We start from the raw sequence: 20,051 nt of genomic DNA on the forward strand, positions 1-20,051 counted from the left end.
TCCGCAATGGTCCATCCAATGGCTTGCCTATGTTCTTTCAAGACTTCCAACAATTGGTTTACCTGCACATCATTTAGCAAAGACGAAACGATTACGGGTAAAGTATCATTAGATCCAAGAAATTTATACCTTAAGTGCGGTGGGAGAGGCTTGAGCTCTAGTTGTGGTGGCTCAATGATTGATGGCTTGGCGGGAGGTGTGGCCCTATTCTCCTAGTCAAGAGAAAGATTTGCCGGAGTGTAAGTATAGGATCCAAGACCCTCCAATGCATTTACCGACTCCATGTACCCATCCATGTCCTCACCATCAAAGTTTACCAAGATAGCCGCCAATGCTTCACCAAGGCATTGTTCTTCCATTTTCAATTCGACGAAATCTTCAACCTCATCAACCACATCTATCACTGAAATGCTCTCATACTCATGGGGTAATTTCATACCCTTGCTCGCTTGAAATGTGACTTCTTCATCATTCACCCGGAACTTAATTTCATTTCGCTCCGAATCCATGAGTGCTCTTCCTGTGGCTAGGAATGGTCTCCCCGAGATGATAGGGATCTCTTTATCAACAACATAGTCAAGAATTACAAAGTCGGTGGGCAAATGGAATTTTCCAACTTTCACAATCACATCATCAACAATTCCTACCGGTCGCTTAATAGATCGATCGGCCATTTGTAACCTCATGTTTGTTGGCCTCGACATCCCTAATCCCGCTTGCTTGTAGATGGAAAGTGGCATCAAGTTGATGCTAGCCCCATTGTCATAAAGGGCTCTTGCAAAGTCATGCTCCCCGATAGTGCATGGAATAGTAAATGCTCCCGGGTCCTCTTTCTTTTGGACAGGGCTTGTGGCAATAATAGAGCTAACCCGGTGAGTCATGTTTACCACCTCATTCTTTGTGGTCCTCTTTTTGGTGATCAAATCCTTCAAATATTTGGCAAACCCCGGTATTTCTTGAAAAGCCTCCAAGAATGGAATGTTCACCAACAATTGCTTTAGAATATCATAGAATTTCTCAAGCTTGCTATCATCAACCCTTCTAATAAGTCTTCGAGGAAAAGGCGGAGGAGGTCTAGGAATAGGAGGTGGAGATTTTGATGTCTCCTTCTCCTTTTCCTTCACCCCTTCTTGGTTCACTTCTTGTACCTTCTCTTTTTCCGGCACCCTTTCAATTTCAACAACCCCTTGCTCTTCTGCTTCAACTTTTTGTTCGGCTTCTTCCCCAAAAACCTCTTGCTCAATGTCACCTTGTAAAAATGATTATTTCTATATTATGGTTGCTTTGTATTACATTTTCTAATTTTTGGGTAATCTTTTCACTTCCTTTAATCCAGGGTGTTGTTTTTCTTACTTTATTATTTACTCTTTTTGCTCCTAATTTTTGTTTACACGGGGTAGTAAACCACCAATGTGTTTTTGTTATAATATGTGGGTATAATTTATCTAAAAATGGCATTCCTAATAATATATCTTTATTTGTGAATTCGTAACTATATATTTCTTCTATGGTTAATATTTTATCCCATATTTGTATTTTTATATTTCTTGCTTTATATGTTATCATACTTCCTTCATTATTAAATCCTGTTACTACTATGGGGTTTTTTAGCTTTTCCCATTTACTTTCTGGTAAACAATTATGTCTACACATATTAGCTTCTGCTCCTGTATCCACCATAGGTGTATAATATCTATTATAATATCCTTCTACTATTATTTTGGCAAGTATGTATATCTTTGGCATTATATCAAAGTTCTTTTTATTATTATTTTCTTATTTTCATAACTTATTGTTAATTGTCTATCTTCTAATTTATATGGTTTGACTTTTTCTAACCATTTTATCCCTAGTGTAATATTTTTATCTCCTTGATATATTTTAAAATTTATTAATATTGGTATTCCTCCAATAATTAATTCTTTTTCAGTTGTTTCTTCGTTTTTTCTTAACGCTTTTGGTAGTTCTGAATTTTGTTGTTCTATTGTTACTATCTCTTGTTCTGGTATTAGTTCTCTTATAACATAATTCTCTTCCTGCCCTGTATTTATTAGTATTAAATATTTTCTTTGGTCCATTATTCCTGTTATATAATAATGATGTGGGTTTATTTCTTCTATTTTTTGTTCTATTAATTTTTGTGGAGTGGTATAATTTATTCTTTTTGATGTACTTCTTGATGTACTTCTTGATGATGTTTCTGGCATTTCATTATTTATTCGTTTTGATGTGCTTAATCTTTCTTTTACTATTTCTAAATCTTCATCCATGTCTATTTCTGTATAACTGTAATCATTGTTGTCTATAACTGATACTATTCTTTCGAATGGATTTTCTATTTTTATTTTATTTATTTTATTTTTAGCTGTTATCTTATGTTTTGTTGTTAAGACATATAGATTTTTACATCTTGCTGTGAATATTTTACTTCCTGGTGCTAATTCTATTCCAGACATTTTCCAGTATAATACTAATGATTTATCTATATTTTTATCATCTACTGCTACTGAATAGTTAGCACTTACTATAAATTTAAATTTTTGGTATATTAAGTTACCTCTTACAGCACTTATTATACTCTTTTCTATAGGTTGTACAATCCTATCATCTGCCAAGTATATTTCTATAGGGGTATCTATTCCTTCCCTAAAACATGCTTTTATTAGGATCTCCGTTCCTCCTAAGTGTACATATTTTATTGGATTTTTTGCTTTTATATCTTGTATTTCTTTATTTAGTAGTCTTTTATTTAAAATTGGTATTTGTGCTTTACCTTTGATGTATTTACAATCTATTATATGTTCTCTTTGGCTTACTACATAGTATTCTTCTTTTTGTCTTTTAAACCAATTCTTTATTGTTGGTACTTCTAATATTTTGTCTATACTTAGATCCAATTCTTTTCCTTTTATTTGTTCAAATATATTAGCGTCAAATATTATTTTTTGTTCTGAAGATTGTTCATCTTGGTGTTCTTCTTGTTGTATAATTTGTATATCTTTTTCAGTCATAATTTTCTTCATCTGACTCTTCTATATCCTTGTTTATTTCATTTTCAGAGAACTCATTTTCTGATATCTCATATATGCTGTCTTCACTGCTTAATTCATAATCTACATATTCTATTTGTGTATATTTATCATTATCAATTAGTATTTCGGTAATTTGTTTCTTCTTTGGGTTTTTTGGTAATTTACAATCTTTGGCTAAGTGTCCTAGCTTTCCACAATTATAGCAAGTACACTCTGTTAGTTTTTTCTTTTTCCTATATGGTTTTTTATGTTTATAATTTTTTACATAATATCTTCTTCTTGGTTTCCTATATTTATATTTTGAATATTTTGATTTAAATTTCTTTTTCTTTCCTTCTTTTTTGTAATATTTATCTGTGCATCCAAATTGGGGTGTTATTCTACTTTTGCAACATGCCAAATTTTTTACTAATATTTTTTCCATTTTCATGTTTTCTTTATATTTTTCACATAATTCTATAAACCAGTTTTGTAGAAATTTTATCCTTGCTCCTAATGTATCTGCTAGTCCTGCTTCGTTCCAATTTTTTATTATTTTTGAGCTAAAGGGTTCTGGTAATTTTGTAAAATATAATTTTCTTATCTCTTTACTTTCATCTGGACTATATGTTCCTTTATAATAATAGTCTCTAAATGCACAAGTATATTCATCTATATAACACATATTACATATTGCTAATTTTGTCATTAAATTTCTATTTGTAATTTTTTCTTTATTTTGTTCTTCTACTTCTGTTGTCATACTACTAAATTCATTTCTTATTGCTATTTCATATTTATTTAATATATCTGTAACTGTTGTTGTAGTTGTACCGTCAAGTTTTTTATTACTCCTTAATGTGTCTAAGCTTTCACTTGATAAATTTTGTAACCATAATTTTACAGTTCCTATTAATGTTCTTTCTATATATCCTGGTGTTTCCGCTATTGTTATTTTATTATCTATTAGTTGTTTTGAGATATATCCTATCCATAATTGTATTGTTTTATTTATATCTGCTACACAATCTAGATCTAAAAAATTATATTGTTCAGTTATCTGTCTTGGTGCCCATTTCTTATTTAACCTTTTATCCCATAATGTTTTGTTTCTATCATATGCATCATAACTTACTCTGTAATAGGTTGGGTTTAATTGTTTTGGATTTTTTACTCCTGATGTGCTTGGTTTATCCTCGTTCATATCTCCTGTATTTATTTCTGGGTTTATTTTTATATTTTCTGTTTTCTCTATAAGTTCTGTGTATGTTTCACTTGTTTCTGAATAGTTTTCTCCTAGTTCTGTGTCTTTATCACTTTGGTCATTTATTTCGTTTATACTTATTTTTGATGGACTCTCCTGTACTTCTTCTAACTGTAATTTGAACTTTTCTATCTCATTTGTTAGTTTTAGTTCTTGTTCTTCTTCTTTACGTTTTTCCTTTTCTTTTAGTTTATTTGCATACATCTGTTTTAGCATCTCTAATTCTTTTTCTAATTCTGTTATTTTAGTGTTTTTTACTTCCTCTATCTGTTGTATTTTTTCTTTAGCTTGCTGTTGTATTTCTTTAATCTCTCGTTTTCTATCTATTTCTTCGTTTTCTTTTGTTATTCTAACCATGGCGGTTAAACTATCCTCTAGTTTTACAGTTTCTTTTTCTAACATTAAGTTTAGGTTATTTCCTATTTTTTTATATCTTCTTCCTAAGTTGGAAAATATTATTGTTATTTTTAATCCTTCTGGATTCTCATATGTTTTCTCTTCTAATGCGAATTCTTCTTTATTCATCTTTTATCCTTTAGATAACAAACATATTTATATTCTGTTTTAGATATTATATCGATTAATTTGGACAGCCTAGCTTTGTTTATTTTTGTGATACTTAAGTATTCATATTCTATATATAGTTTCTTTAGTTTCTTCCTAATTTTCTGCGATTTCTTAGTTATTTTGATTGTTTCACTGTTTTGCGGGTTTGTACTATTAATGTCAGTGTTATTTTTCATGATTTGCTTCTTAATATAAATGTTTATTTTTCATAGCTCTGATACCATTTTGAGGGGGGTTGTTTGAGTTCATCTTATTTTTCATAAGATCTATTTTATGGAGTTGTAGAATTAAATGTTTTTTCATGATTATCTGTAGCTAACGAAATTAACCTTGAAATTTCTTTTATATTTTCAAGTGTGTATTCTAAGTATTTAATATCTTTAGTTTTTTGATATTCTTCTATATTTTTTTCTAATATTATTTTTGACATATTTATATGTTTTAGAATTTCTAACCAGTACTTAAAATATTTGTAACTATCAATTTTTGATTTGTTCATATTAATACTGAGATGTATACCTGTTGATACATATATCCATGGTTTCTATATTTCTCAGTGTTATTTCTTTTCTGTGTTGATAACTTTCAAGTTTATCTTCATAAAATTCAATTTCATTTTCTATAGTTAATAAAGCTTTATTACGTAATTTATTATATCTAATAATATCTTTGCAGGTTTTAATATTGTATTTAACACAATCTATTTTTCTATTTATGTTACTGAGGTTTTTAAGAAGTTTCCATTTCTGGGTATTATAGAATCTTATATAATGAAAAGTGTTATGTTTCATTTATAAAAAGATTTTATTAACTTGATATGTGATCATTAGTCTGAATATAAATCTAGTTCATATAGATCTAATATATCTATTTCATGTGATACAATTAGTTCCGTAAATGCTTGTTCCATTACATATATTATTTCAAAAGTAACTAAAATATCGTAAATTTTTCTTTTAACATCGTTATTAAGTCTCTTAAAGATATATAACATAAGTATTTTGTAGTCAATATTTTCTTCTAATAAATACGTGTGGTTGTTCATTTAGATTTATTATTTATCCTTATCATGTGTTTACTAAACATATTCCCTCTAACCTCTTTGTTTATCATAGAGTTTATCATATTTTAATAAGTTATACTGAACAATCTTTTCTGGTCACTACCATGTTTTTCATGCTTCAATCATTTACCCTAACAGCGCCTCAACTCTGTGTACTCCCCTAAACGGCTTCCTTGCCTACTGGTTTCCACTTTAGGATGGCATAGTCTGGGCTTAACTACTCTCAGCATTATTAGACAGGCAAACTTTCTCAAGATGTTCTTTATAACAGTACTATAACATGATAAACAATTATGATATTTAAGAGATTATAAGGAATATAAGAGTTTAGTTAAACATGATTATAAATAAACTTACCTGGTTTTGTAACTCGTTTGAATGCTCCATAGCTGTTTTAGATACTTGTAAATAACTCAGATATTTCTTACAAGAGAGAAGATAAGAGAGAATATTAGAGAGAGAAGGTAAGGGTGAGGATGTCCTCCTTCCTCGGATTTACATTCTATATAAAGAAAATTAAAACGACTCTTACTGTTTACAAATGACTCCTACTATTCATGAACGACCTTTACTGTTCATGATTATGACATATACTATTTACTTTATGACTCTTACTATTCATGAACGACCTTTACTGTTCATGAATGCGACTAGTACTATTTACTTTACATTATATGTTTCCAGTAGCTGTCTTCTTCTTTTGTCTTCTTGTTGATACCTTCATTCTAGTTGGACTTCTGGTACATAGTTATCATCTCCGTTGCACTTTGAACATATGTGGTCTGGATATTTGTGTCCTACTAGTTTGCAGTATCTTGTTAATAACTCGTTTGAAATAAATTCTTTTTTCAATGCTCTGGTAGTTGGTTGCATTTCTGGTTTTAATAATGATAAAATCCATTTCTGGACTTCATCCATATCTCCTTGTCGTAGTTCCTTCGAGTTGGCATATATCATCAACTGGTCTCTGGAATAGTAGCTCCAGATAGCATTTCCTTGTAGATAATTGTTAGCTAGTTCTTGAATAATAGTTGCTATACCAATTATTCTTTTATTAGCATAGAAACTTGGTATCTCCATTTTCTGTATCTCGGGTTGTTTCTCTATCTCTTCTGGTATTATCATATCTCGTGTTAGTCCTATCTTTATCACCTGTATTATGGGTTTTATTTCATCATATAGTATTTCCGCTGGTGCTGTATAGAATTTGATGAAGAATAGGTTGCCTTTTGTAATTCTCTTGAAGGTGACAAATGCTTTGTATAGCTCTGGTATTCCAATTATTTCTTCTCCGTCATGGGTATATACTGTGCTAAGTAGTCCGTAGTTGTAACATGTTTTTACTAGGTTTGCTTTTGTTTTTGGCTGGGCTATAAGCCTATTATATCCCTGTAGTTTTTGGGTTACATAATCTTGTGTTGGATCTGTAGTAGTCGTTGATCTAGGGTTTAGGTTCAGAAATGTCTGGATTTTATATATATTCTCAATATATGTTTGAGTAATATGGTTATATACCTTTTTGTTGTGGTGTAGGCTATTAGCATAGGTTGAAGTTTGTGGGGCTATAACTATTGCTTCTCTTGGCTTTTTTGATGTAAATGGCTTATCAAATACGGTATTTAGGTTTACATTGATATGTGGTTTTTTGCTAACTTGTTTGCTTGTACCTGCAGCTGTATATAAAGCAACTGTGTTATGGGTTTTTTGGAGTTTCCCAACGTCTCCTTCTACCTCTGGAAGTTTAGAGTCTTCCGATCGACTTAGCTCCGCATTTTTATAGTCATGCTGCTGACTTTCTAGCTGTTGTAATCTTTTTCCCATACTCTCCATCTGTAAGGATAGAGTAGTAAGGATTGTAAATATGTCTTTTGATTCTTGGCTTTCATCTGTTTGGGTACCTTTGTCTTGATAGGTAGTCTGCAATAACATTCTTGTCAGTTCGTATTACTTCAATTGTAAATGTAAAATTTTGTATATTTAATACAAGTCTCCTTATTTCCTTTGTAGTTACTGAATCCTGTACTTTCCGAGTTATCCACCATTTTACTTGTGTATTATCTGTTCTTACTATAAATTTGTTATAAACAATATATGGCTCAAATGCTAACAAACATTTATATAATCCAAATAGTTCTTTCCTATTTATTTCCCATTTTAATTGTGGTTCCGTGTATGATCCGGAATAATATCTACAATGGTGTTCAATTTTTTCATTATCATATTTATATTTTAGAACTCCTCCGTAGCTGTGATCACTAGAATCAGTTTCTACAATATATGTAAATTGTTTCTTTTCATCTGGAAAATATAGTTTTGGTAATTTTTTACACATATTTTTTATCTTCTGTATATGTATTTTATCTTTTTCGTCAAAATGATATTCTATGTCCTTTTTTAATTTTTTCTGTAATGGTTTTAAGTTTTCTGCTAATTTAGGAATATATTCTCTTACTTGGTTAACCAATCCTAAAAATGATTGTAACTTCTTTTTTGTATCAAGTGTTTCATTCAAGTTAATTATTTTTTGTACTACATGGGTTTGCATTTTTATCCCGTTTTTATCTATTTGTATACCTAAAAATTCTATTTGATTTTTCATTACTTCTGCTTTCTTTTTACTTAAACTTATTCCTGATATTTCTACAATGTGTATGAATTTTTCTAGTAGTTTTATATGTTCGTTCTCTGTTCTAGAATATAGCAATATATCATCTATATATATTATACAATTTTCTAATTGGTTGAAGTAATTATCCATAAAATGTTGATACCTACCTGGTGCATTTTTATATCCAAAAGGTAATACGTTCCATTCGTAAAATCCTTGTGGTACTGTGAATGCTGTTAACTTTTTAGATTCATCTTCTAGTTTTAAATGGTAAAATCCTGATTTACAGTCAAATTTACTAAAATAGTTATATCCTTGTATTTGTCTAATTTTTAGTATTTTATTTGGTATCGGATAATTATATGTTTTTGTTTTTGCATTTAAATTTCTATAATCTATAACCATACGGCTTTTTCCTCTTTTTTGTTCACTATGCTTATTTACTATAAATGCTGGGCTAGTATGTTTACTATTACTTTCTTGTATGTAGTTATTATCTAATAATTCTTTTATATGCATTTTAAATTCTGTTAAATCATTAAAATTGTATTTTAAAGGTTTTTGTGTTATTATGCTATTTTCATCTATTAGTTCAATCTTTATTTTTGTTTGATGTTTTTCCCATCCTTGGAGTGGATTATCATTATATAGTAATTCTAGTTTATCTTGTAATGGTTTTATCTTATTTATTGAGAAAATGATTATCTCTATATTATGGTTACTTTGTATTACATTTTCTAATTTTTGGGTAATCTTTTCACTTCCTTTAATCCAGGGTGTTGTTTTTCTTACTTTATTATTTACTCTTTTTGCTCCTAATTTTTGTTTACACGGGGTAGTAAACCACCAATGTGTTTTTGTTATAATATGTGGGTATAATTTATCTAAAAATGGCATTCCTAATAATATATCTTTATTTGTGAATTCGTAACTATATATTTCTTCTATGGTTAATATTTTATCCCATATTTGTATTTTTATATTTCTTGCTTTATATGTTATCATACTTCCTTCATTATTAAATCCTGTTACTACTATGGGGTTTTTTAGCTTTTCCCATTTACTTTCTGGTAGCTAACGAAATTAACCTTGAAATTTCTTTTATATTTTCAAGTGTGTATTCTAAGTATTTAATATCTTTAGTTTTTTGATATTCTTCTATATTTTTTTCTAATATTATTTTTGACATATTTATATGTTTTAGAATTTCTAACCAGTACTTAAAATATTTGTAACTATCAATTTTTGATTTGTTCATATTAATACTGAGATGTATACCTGTTGATACATATATCCATGGTTTCTATATTTCTCAGTGTTATTTCTTTTCTGTGTTGATAACTTTCAAGTTTATCTTCATAAAATTCAATTTCATTTTCTATAGTTAATAAAGCTTTATTACGTAATTTATTATATCTAATAATATCTTTGCAGGTTTTAATATTGTATTTAACACAATCTATTTTTCTATTTATGTTATTGAGGTTTTTAAGAAGTTTCCATTTCTGGGTATTATAGAATCTTATATAATGAAAAGTGTTATGTTTCATTTATAAACAGATTTTATTAACTTGATATGTGATCATTAGTCTGAATATAAATCTAGTTCATATAGATCTAATATATCTATTTCATGTGATACAATTAGTTCCGTAAATGCTTGTTCCATTACATATATTATTTCAAAAGTAACTAAAATATCGTAAATTTTTCTTTTAACATCGTTATTAAGTCTCTTAAAGATATATAACATAAGTATTTTGTAGTCAATATTTTCTTCTAATAAATACGTGTGGTTGTTCATTTAGATTTATTATTTATCCTTATCATGTGTTTACTAAACATATTCCCTCTAACCTCTTTGTTTATCATAGAGTTTATCATATTTTAATAAGTTATACTGAACAATCTTTTCTGGTCACTACCATGTTTTTCATGCTTCAATCATTTACCCTAACAGCGCCTCAACTCTGTGTACTCCCCTAAACGGCTTCCTTGCCTACTGGTTTCCACTTTAGGATGGCATAGTCTGGGCTTAACTACTCTCAGCATTATTAGACAGGCAAACTTTCTCAAGATGTTCTTTATAACAGTACTATAACATGATAAACAATTATGATATTTAAGAGATTATAAGGAATATAAGAGTTTAGTTAAACATGATTATAAATAAACTTACCTGGTTTTGTAACTCGTTTGAATGCTCCATAGCTGTTTTAGATACTTGTAAATAACTCAGATATTTCTTACAAGAGAGAAGATAAGAGAGAATATTAGAGAGAGAAGGTAAGGGTGAGGATGTCCTCCTTCCTCGGATTTACATTCTATATAAAGAAAATTAAAACGACTCTTACTGTTTACAAATGACTCCTACTATTCATGAACGACCTTTACTGTTCATGATTATGACATATACTATTTACTTTATGACTCTTACTATTCATGAACGACCTTTACTGTTCATGAATGCGACTAGTACTATTTACTTTACATTATATGTTTCCAGTAGCTGTCTTCTTCTTTTGTCTTCTTGTTGATACCTTCATTCTAGTTGGACTTCTGGTACATAGTTATCATCTCCGTTGCACTTTGAACATATGTGGTCTGGATATTTGTGTCCTACTAGTTTGCAGTATCTTGTTAATAACTCGTTTGAAATAAATTCTTTTTTCAATGCTCTGGTAGTTGGTTGCATTTCTGGTTTTAATAATGATAAAATCCATTTCTGGACTTCATCCATATCTCCTTGTCGTAGTTCCTTCGAGTTGGCATATATCATCAACTGGTCTCTGGAATAGTAGCTCCAGATAGCATTTCCTTGTAGATAATTGTTAGCTAGTTCTTGAATAATAGTTGCTATACCAATTATTCTTTTATTAGCATAGAAACTTGGTATCTCCATTTTCTGTATCTCGGGTTGTTTCTCTATCTCTTCTGGTATTATCATATCTCGTGTTAGTCCTATCTTTATCACCTGTATTATGGGTTTTATTTCATCATATAGTATTTCCGCTGGTGCTGTATAGAATTTGATGAAGAATAGGTTGCCTTTTGTAATTCTCTTGAAGGTGACAAATGCTTTGTATAGCTCTGGTATTCCAATTATTTCTTCTCCGTCATGGGTATATACTGTGCTAAGTAGTCCGTAGTTGTAACATGTTTTTACTAGGTTTGCTTTTGTTTTTGGCTGGGCTATAAGCCTATTATATCCCTGTAGTTTTTGGGTTACATAATCTTGTGTTGGATCTGTAGTAGTCGTTGATCTAGGGTTTAGGTTCAGAAATGTCTGGATTTTATATATATTCTCAATATATGTTTGAGTAATATGGTTATATACCTTTTTGTTGTGGTGTAGGCTATTAGCATAGGTTGAAGTTTGTGGGGCTATAACTATTGCTTCTCTTGGCTTTTTTGATGTAAATGGCTTATCAAATACGGTATTTAGGTTTACATTGATATGTGGTTTTTTGCTAACTTGTTTGCTTGTACCTGCAGCTGTATATAAAGCAACTGTGTTATGGGTTTTTTGGAGTTTCCCAACGTCTCCTTCTACCTCTGGAAGTTTAGAGTCTTCCGATCGACTTAGCTCCGCATTTTTATAGTCATGCTGCTGACTTTCTAGCTGTTGTAATCTTTTTCCCATACTCTCCATCTGTAAGGATAGAGTAGTAAGGATTGTAAATATGTCTTTTGATTCTTGGCTTTCATCTGTTTGGGTACCTTTGTCTTGATAGGTAGTCTGCAATAACATTCTTGTCAGTTCGTATTACTTCAATTGTAAATGTAAAATTTTGTATATTTAATACAAGTCTCCTTATTTCCTTTGTAGTTACTGAATCCTGTACTTTCCGAGTTATCCACCATTTTACTTGTGTATTATCTGTTCTTACTATAAATTTGTTATAAACAATATATGGCTCAAATGCTAACAAACATTTATATAATCCAAATAGTTCTTTCCTATTTATTTCCCATTTTAATTGTGGTTCCGTGTATGATCCGGAATAATATCTACAATGGTGTTCAATTTTTTCATTATCATATTTATATTTTAGAACTCCTCCGTAGCTGTGATCACTAGAATCAGTTTCTACAATATATGTAAATTGTTTCTTTTCATCTGGAAAATATAGTTTTGGTAATTTTTTACACATATTTTTTATCTTCTGTATATGTATTTTATCTTTTTCGTCAAAATGATATTCTATGTCCTTTTTTAATTTTTTCTGTAATGGTTTTAAGTTTTCTGCTAATTTAGGAATATATTCTCTTACTTGGTTAACCAATCCTAAAAATGATTGTAACTTCTTTTTTGTATCAAGTGTTTCATTCAAGTTAATTATTTTTTGTACTACATGGGTTTGCATTTTTATCCCGTTTTTATCTATTTGTATACCTAAAAATTCTATTTGATTTTTCATTACTTCTGCTTTCTTTTTACTTAAACTTATTCCTGATATTTCTACAATGTGTATGAATTTTTCTAGTAGTTTTATATGTTCGTTCTCTGTTCTAGAATATAGCAATATATCATCTATATATATTATACAATTTTCTAATTGGTTGAAGTAATTATCCATAAAATGTTGATACCTACCTGGTGCATTTTTATATCCAAAAGGTAATACGTTCCATTCGTAAAATCCTTGTGGTACTGTGAATGCTGTTAACTTTTTAGATTCATCTTCTAGTTTTAAATGGTAAAATCCTGATTTACAGTCAAATTTACTAAAATAGTTATATCCTTGTATTTGTCTAATTTTTAGTATTTTATTTGGTATCGGATAATTATATGTTTTTGTTTTTGCATTTAAATTTCTATAATCTATAACCATACGGCTTTTTCCTCTTTTTTGTTCACTATGCTTATTTACTATAAATGCTGGGCTAGTATGTTTACTATTACTTTCTTGTATGTAGTTATTATCTAATAATTCTTTTATATGCATTTTAAATTCTGTTAAATCATTAAAATTGTATTTTAAAGGTTTTTGTGTTATTATGCTATTTTCATCTATTAGTTCAATCTTTATTTTTGTTTGATGTTTTTCCCATCCTTGGAGTGGATTATCATTATATAGTAATTCTAGTTTATCTTGTAATGGTTTTATCTTATTTATTGAGAAAATGATTATCTCTATATTATGGTTACTTTGTATTACATTTTCTAATTTTTGGGTAATCTTTTCACTTCCTTTAATCCAGGGTGTTGTTTTTCTTACTTTATTATTTACTCTTTTTGCTCCTAATTTTTGTTTACACGGGGTAGTAAACCACCAATGTGTTTTTGTTATAATATGTGGGTATAATTTATCTAAAAATGGCATTCCTAATAATATATCTTTATTTGTGAATTCGTAACTATATATTTCTTCTATGGTTAATATTTTATCCCATATTTGTATTTTTATATTTCTTGCTTTATATGTTATCATACTTCCTTCATTATTAAATCCTGTTACTACTATGGGGGTTTTTAGCTTTTCCCATTTACTTTCTGGTAAACAATTATGTCTACACATATTAGCTTCTGCTCCTGTATCCACCATAGGTGTATAATATCTATTATAATATCCTTCTACTATTATTTTGGCAAGTATGTATATCTTTGGCATTATATCAAAGTTCTTTTTATTATTATTTTCTTATTTTCATAACTTATTGTTAATTGTCTATCTTCTAATTTATATGGTTTGACTTTTTCTAACCATTTTATCCCTAGTGTAATATTTTTATCTCCTTGATATATTTTAAAATTTATTAATATTGGTATTCCTCCAATAATTAATTCTTTTTCAGTTGTTTCTTCGTTTTTTCTTAACGCTTTTGGTAGTTCTGAATTTTGTTGTTCTATTGTTACTATCTCTTGTTCTGGTATTAGTTCTCTTATAACATAATTCTCTTCCTGCCCTGTATTTATTAGTATTAAATATTTTCTTTGGTCCATTATTCCTGTTATATAATAATGATGTGGGTTTATTTCTTCTATTTTTTGTTCTATTAATTTTTGTGGAGTGGTATAATTTATTCTTTTTGATGTACTTCTTGATGATGTTTCTGGCATTTCATTATTTATTCGTTTTGATGTGCTTAATCTTTCTTTTACTATTTCTAAATCTTCATCCATGTCTATTTCTGTATAACTGTAATCATTGTTGTCTATAACTGATACTATTCTTTCGAATGGATTTTCTATTTTTATTTTATTTATTTTATTTTTAGCTGTTATCTTATGTTTTGTTGTTAAGACATATAGATTTTTACATCTTGCTGTGAATATTTTACTTCCTGGTGCTAATTCTATTCCAGACATTTTCCAGTATAATACTAATGATTTATCTATATTTTTATCATCTACTGCTACTGAATAGTTAGCACTTACTATAAATTTAAATTTTTGGTATATTAAGTTACCTCTTACAGCACTTATTATACTCTTTTCTATAGGTTGTACAATCCTATCATCTGCCAAGTATATTTCTATAGGGGTATCTATTCCTTCCCTAAAACATGCTTTTATTAGGATCTCCGTTCCTCCTAAGTGTACATATTTTATTGGATTTTTTGCTTTTATATCTTGTATTTCTTTATTTAGTAGTCTTTTATTTAAAATTGGTATTTGTGCTTTACCTTTGATGTATTTACAATCTATTATATGTTCTCTTTGGCTTACTACATAGTATTCTTCTTTTTGTCTTTTAAACCAATTCTTTATTGTTGGTACTTCTAATATTTTGTCTATACTTAGATCCAATTCTTTTCCTTTTATTTGTTCAAATATATTAGCGTCAAATATTATTTTTTGTTCTGAAGATTGTTCATCTTGGTGTTCTTCTTGTTGTATAATTTGTATATCTTTTTCAGTCATAATTTTCTTCATCTGACTCTTCTATATCCTTGTTTATTTCATTTTCAGAGAACTCGTTTTCTGATATCTCATATATGCTGTCTTCACTGCTTAATTCATAATCTACATATTCTACTTGTGTATATTTATCATTATCTATCAATATTTCGGTAATTTGTTTCTTCTTTGGGTTTTTTGGTAATTTACAATCTTTGGCTAAGTGTCCTAGCTTTCCACAATTATAGCAAGTACATTCTGTTAGTTTTTTCTTTTTCCTATATGGTTTTTTATGTTTATAATTTTTTACATAATATCTTCTTCTTGGTTTCCTATATTTATATTTTGAATATTTTGATTTAAATTTCTTTTTCTTTCCTTCTTTTTTGTAATATTTATCTGTGCATCCAAATTGGGGTGCTATTCTACTTTTGCAACATGCCAAATTTTTTACTAATATTTTTTCCATTTTCATGTTTTCTTTATATTTTTCACATAATTCTATAAACCAGTTTTGTAGAAATTTTATCCTTACTCCTAATGTATCTGCTAGTCCTGCTTCGTTCCAACTTTTTATTATTTTTGAGCTAAAGGGTTCTGGTAATTTTGTAAAATATAATTTTCTTATCTCTTTACTTTCATCTGGACTATATGTTCCTTTATAATAATAGTCTCTAAATGCACAAGTATATTCATCTATATAACACATATTACATATTGCTAATTTTGTCATTAAATTTCTATTTGTAATTTTTTCTTTATTTTGTTCTTCTACTTCTGTTGTCATACTACTAAATTCATTTCTTATTGCTATTTCATATTTATTTAATATATCTGTAACTGTTGTTGTAGTTGTACCGTCAAGTTTTTTATTACTCCTTAATGTGTCTAAGCTTTCACTTGATAAATTTTGTAACCATAATTTTACAGTTCCTATTAATGTTCTTTCTATATATCCTGGTGTTTCCGTTATTGTTATTTTATTATCTATTAGTTGTTTTGAGATATATCCTATCCATAATTGTATTGTTTTATTTATATCTGCTACACAATCTAGATCTAAAAAATTATATTGTTCAGTTATCTGTCTTGGTGCCCATTTCTTATTTAACCTTTTATCCCATAATGTTTTGTTTCTATCATATGCATCATAACTTACTCTGTAATAGGTTGGGTTTAATTGTTTTGGATTTTTTACTCCTGATGTGCTTGGTTTATCCTCGTTCATATCTCCTGTATTTATTTCTGGGTTTATTTTTATATTTTCTGTTTTCTCTATAAGTTCTGTGTATGTTTCACTTGTTTCTGAATAGTTTTCTCCTAGTTCTGTGTCTTTATCACTTTGGTCATTTATTTCGTTTATACTTATTTTTGATGGACTCTCCTGTACTTCTTCTAACTGTAATTTGAACTTTTCTATCTCATTTGTTAGTTTTAGTTCTTGTTCTTCTTCTTTACGTTTTTCCTTTTCTTTTAGTTTATTTGCATACATCTGTTTTAGCATCTCTAATTCTTTTTCTAATTCTGTTATTTTAGTGTTTTTTACTTCCTCTATCTGTTGTATTTTTTCTTTAGCTTGCTGTTGTATTTCTTTAATCTCTCGTTTTCTATCTATTTCTTCGTTTTCTTTTGTTATTCTAACCATGGCGGTTAAACTATCCTCTAGTTTTACAGTTTCTTTTTCTAACATTAAGTTTAGGTTATTTCCTATTTTTTTATATCTTCTTCCTAAGTTGGAAAATATTATTGTTATTTTTAATCCTTCTGGATTCTCATATGTTTTCTCTTCTAATGCGAATTCTTCTTTATTCATCTTTTATCCTTTAGATAACAAACATATTTATATTCTGTTTTAGATATTATATCGATTAATTTGGACAGCCTAGCTTTGTTTATTTTTGTGATACTTAAGTATTCATATTCTATATATAGTTTCTTTAGTTTCTTCCTAATTTTCTGCGATTTCTTAGTTATTTTGATTGTTTCACTGTTTTGCGGGTTTGTACTATTAATGTCAGTGTTATTTTTCATGATTTGCTTCTTAATATAAATGTTTATTTTTCATAGCTCTGTATTTATTTCTGGGTTTATTTTTATCTTTTCTGTTTTTTCTATAAGTTCTGTGTATGTTTCACTTGTTTCTGAATAGTTTTCTCCTAGTTCTGTGTCTTTATCACTTTGGTCATTTATTTCGTTTATACTTATTTTTGATGGACTCTCCTGTACTTCTTCTAACTGTAATTTGAACTTTTCTATCTCATTTGTTAGTTTTAGTTCTTGTTCTTCTTCTTTACGTTTTTCCTTTTCTTTTAGTTTATTTGCATACATCTGTTTTAGCATCTCTAATTCTTTTTCTAATTCTGTTATTTTAGTGTTTTTTACTTCCTCTATCTGTTGTATTTTTTCTTTAGCTTGCTGTTGTATTTCTTTAATCTCTCGTTTTCTATCTATTTCTTCGTTTTCTTTTGTTATTCTAACCATGGCGGTTAAACTATCCTCTAGTTTTACAGTTTCTGGTTTGCAAAGTTGTTGTTGTTGTTCCAATTTCCTTGATGTAAGTTACCTTGATCATTTATCCATTGTTGGTTGCCATGCCCTTGCGGGTTTGGCCTCCACTGGCTTTGTTGCCCTTGACCATGGTAGGGTTGCCTTTGATACCCTCCTTGAGGGTTGTTGATATAATTTGCTTCCTCAAAATTTTCATCTAATATAGGTTGGACATCTTCCACTGCATTCACTTTCTTTGTCTGATTCTCGGTAAACATCTTTGTCAGCACATTTATATTTATTGCAAGCCCGACAATCACTTGATCCCTCTCTTGATTTTCCTTGATTAAGTTGCTCAAGGAAGGAGAGCCATATTTGATTCCTCCGGTAGTATCCTCTGAATTCCATGCTTGGTTGTGCTTTGCCATTTTGTCCAGGATTTGTGTCACTCTTGCAAATGATTTGTCCATGAAAGATCCGTCAGCTGCATTCTTGGCGATGGCTTGGTCCCATATAAAATTTTTCCAACAACATGGAATCCGGCAAACCATGGTTTGGAGACCTCACCAAGTATAATTTGAAGTGATCCCATGCCTCATGCAACTGCTCTCCCTGTATCTGCTTAAAGAAGAAAATCTTATCCCGCAACTCGCTTTTTGCTCTACGGGAACCACTTGGACAAAAATGCCAGGACAAGTTCGGGCCAAGAATGGATAGAGTTGGGTGGCAGATTCTGGAGCCATTTCCTCGCATCCCCAGCTAGAGAATACTTGAAGCATCTCAACCTCAGGGCATATTGTTTTGTTTGTGCATTGCACACACACCCAAGAAATTCCTAAGGTGTTGTGTTGGATCATCATCTATGGAGTTTCTGAAAAATCCTTCTGCCTTGAGCATCAGAATTAGACCGTGTTCCACTTTATATGTTGCAGCTCCAACAGCTGGCGGTACAATGGCGTTAGTATCCTTAATGTTCTCCTCGATGTCTGCGAGAGGATTCTCTCCCATTTCTGTCTCCGCATCATCACCATATTCAGACATGTTTTCCTATTAACACCAAGCAAAGCAAGCAAAGTGTGATGGAATAGAAATAGACGTTAAGTAAAGTACACACTAAATAGTAATTTCAAAACCGTATTCCCCGGCAACGGCGCCAAAATTTGATACGCGCAAATTACACTTTAATAAATAGTATAATGCGGTCGATGTCAAATATAATAACCCAACAAGGTTGGGGTTGAATCCCACAGGGAATAGGGGTGAAAAGGTTACTCTTATAGTGTGTTGCTCGACTAAAGTCGTATCTCTATTTGGTTAACAGTAACAAGAGAATGGTTTTATAGTAACAAGAGTATGAATTGAGTTTGTTTGGAAGTATCAACTAATTGGAATATTTATAAAGTAATTAATTGGATTAAAGAAACCAAGGTTGTGTCCCCTTTAATGGAGTATAATGCTTATCGGTGTTAATATGATATATTTCTAATGGAAGGTTCTTTTAATATGCAAATGATGTGTAAATGACTACCCAATATTTCCCAATAGTTGAGTAGTATTTCCTCTTTATAATTTTCCCAAATATAAAAGACTTGAAATTTATAACCATCAATATATGCCAAATAAAACCCACTTATTCCTAAGTGATTCTATTAAACAAGGTTTAAAGCCTTGAGTCATTGATATTTACTTCTACCAAATTCTAACCCACTTTCCCAAGCAAAACAAGAATTTAATGGCACTTGTTAATGTTTGCAACCACCAACAATAAATGAAGAATGAGAAGTAAACAAATATCAATCAACCATTATATATATATTCAATGTTAAACACCCATTAGCATAACACCCATTTAGGGTCCACAACCTTAGTATTTAAAGTTAGCTACTCATACTACAATACAAAAACCAAAGAGTATTTAATGTCATAAAAGCTTACAAAGTAGAGAATCTTTACCCAAAAGCTTCCAAAAGTGAGGAATATTGATGTCTTGGACTGTGGTTCAAAGACTATATAAGATGAGCTCACAAAGACATCATAAAACTATTTATAGTGGACTCAAAATCGGGATAGAAAACGGACAAAAATGCCCTTTCAGGTCTTATATGCGATCACATTCTTGTCGCAGAGCATGTATGTGGTCCGCATCTTGAACATCCTCATCGCAGACTAGACACTAGTTTACATTCTTCGCATTTCAATTATGCGGA

The 20,051-nt window shown here is 29.7% G+C and overlaps 1 protein-coding gene across 1 annotated transcript; it reads right to left on the bottom strand.

The window, feature by feature from the left end:
* Positions 1–212: 212 nt before the first annotated feature.
* On the bottom strand, positions 213–18,272 carry LOC138869139 (uncharacterized). Its single transcript, XM_070146733.1, has 2 exons — positions 17,921–18,272; positions 213–1,249 (listed from the first exon to the last, which is right to left on the bottom strand). The coding sequence occupies exons 1-2, from the start codon at positions 18,270–18,272 to the stop codon at positions 213–215; spliced, it is 1,389 nt and encodes a 462-aa protein (XP_070002834.1).
* Positions 18,273–20,051: the final 1,779 nt, after the last annotated feature.

The sequence above is a fragment of the Nicotiana sylvestris genome, chromosome 5 (genome assembly GCF_000393655.2).
Source record: "Nicotiana sylvestris chromosome 5, ASM39365v2, whole genome shotgun sequence".
NCBI lineage: Eukaryota > Viridiplantae > Streptophyta > Magnoliopsida > Solanales > Solanaceae > Nicotiana > Nicotiana sylvestris.

What these genes read in the sequence shown, in the direction of transcription:
- LOC138869139 (XM_070146733.1), bottom strand. Translation starts at nt 18,272, where the DNA reads ATGGCAAAGCACAACCAAGCATGGAATTCAGAGGATACTACCGGAGGA. An exon ending in ACAATGGATAAATGATCAAG is followed by an intron (nt 1,250 to 17,920) that starts GTAACTTACATC and finishes CATTTTTACAAG; the next exon opens with GTGACATTGAGCAAGAGGTT.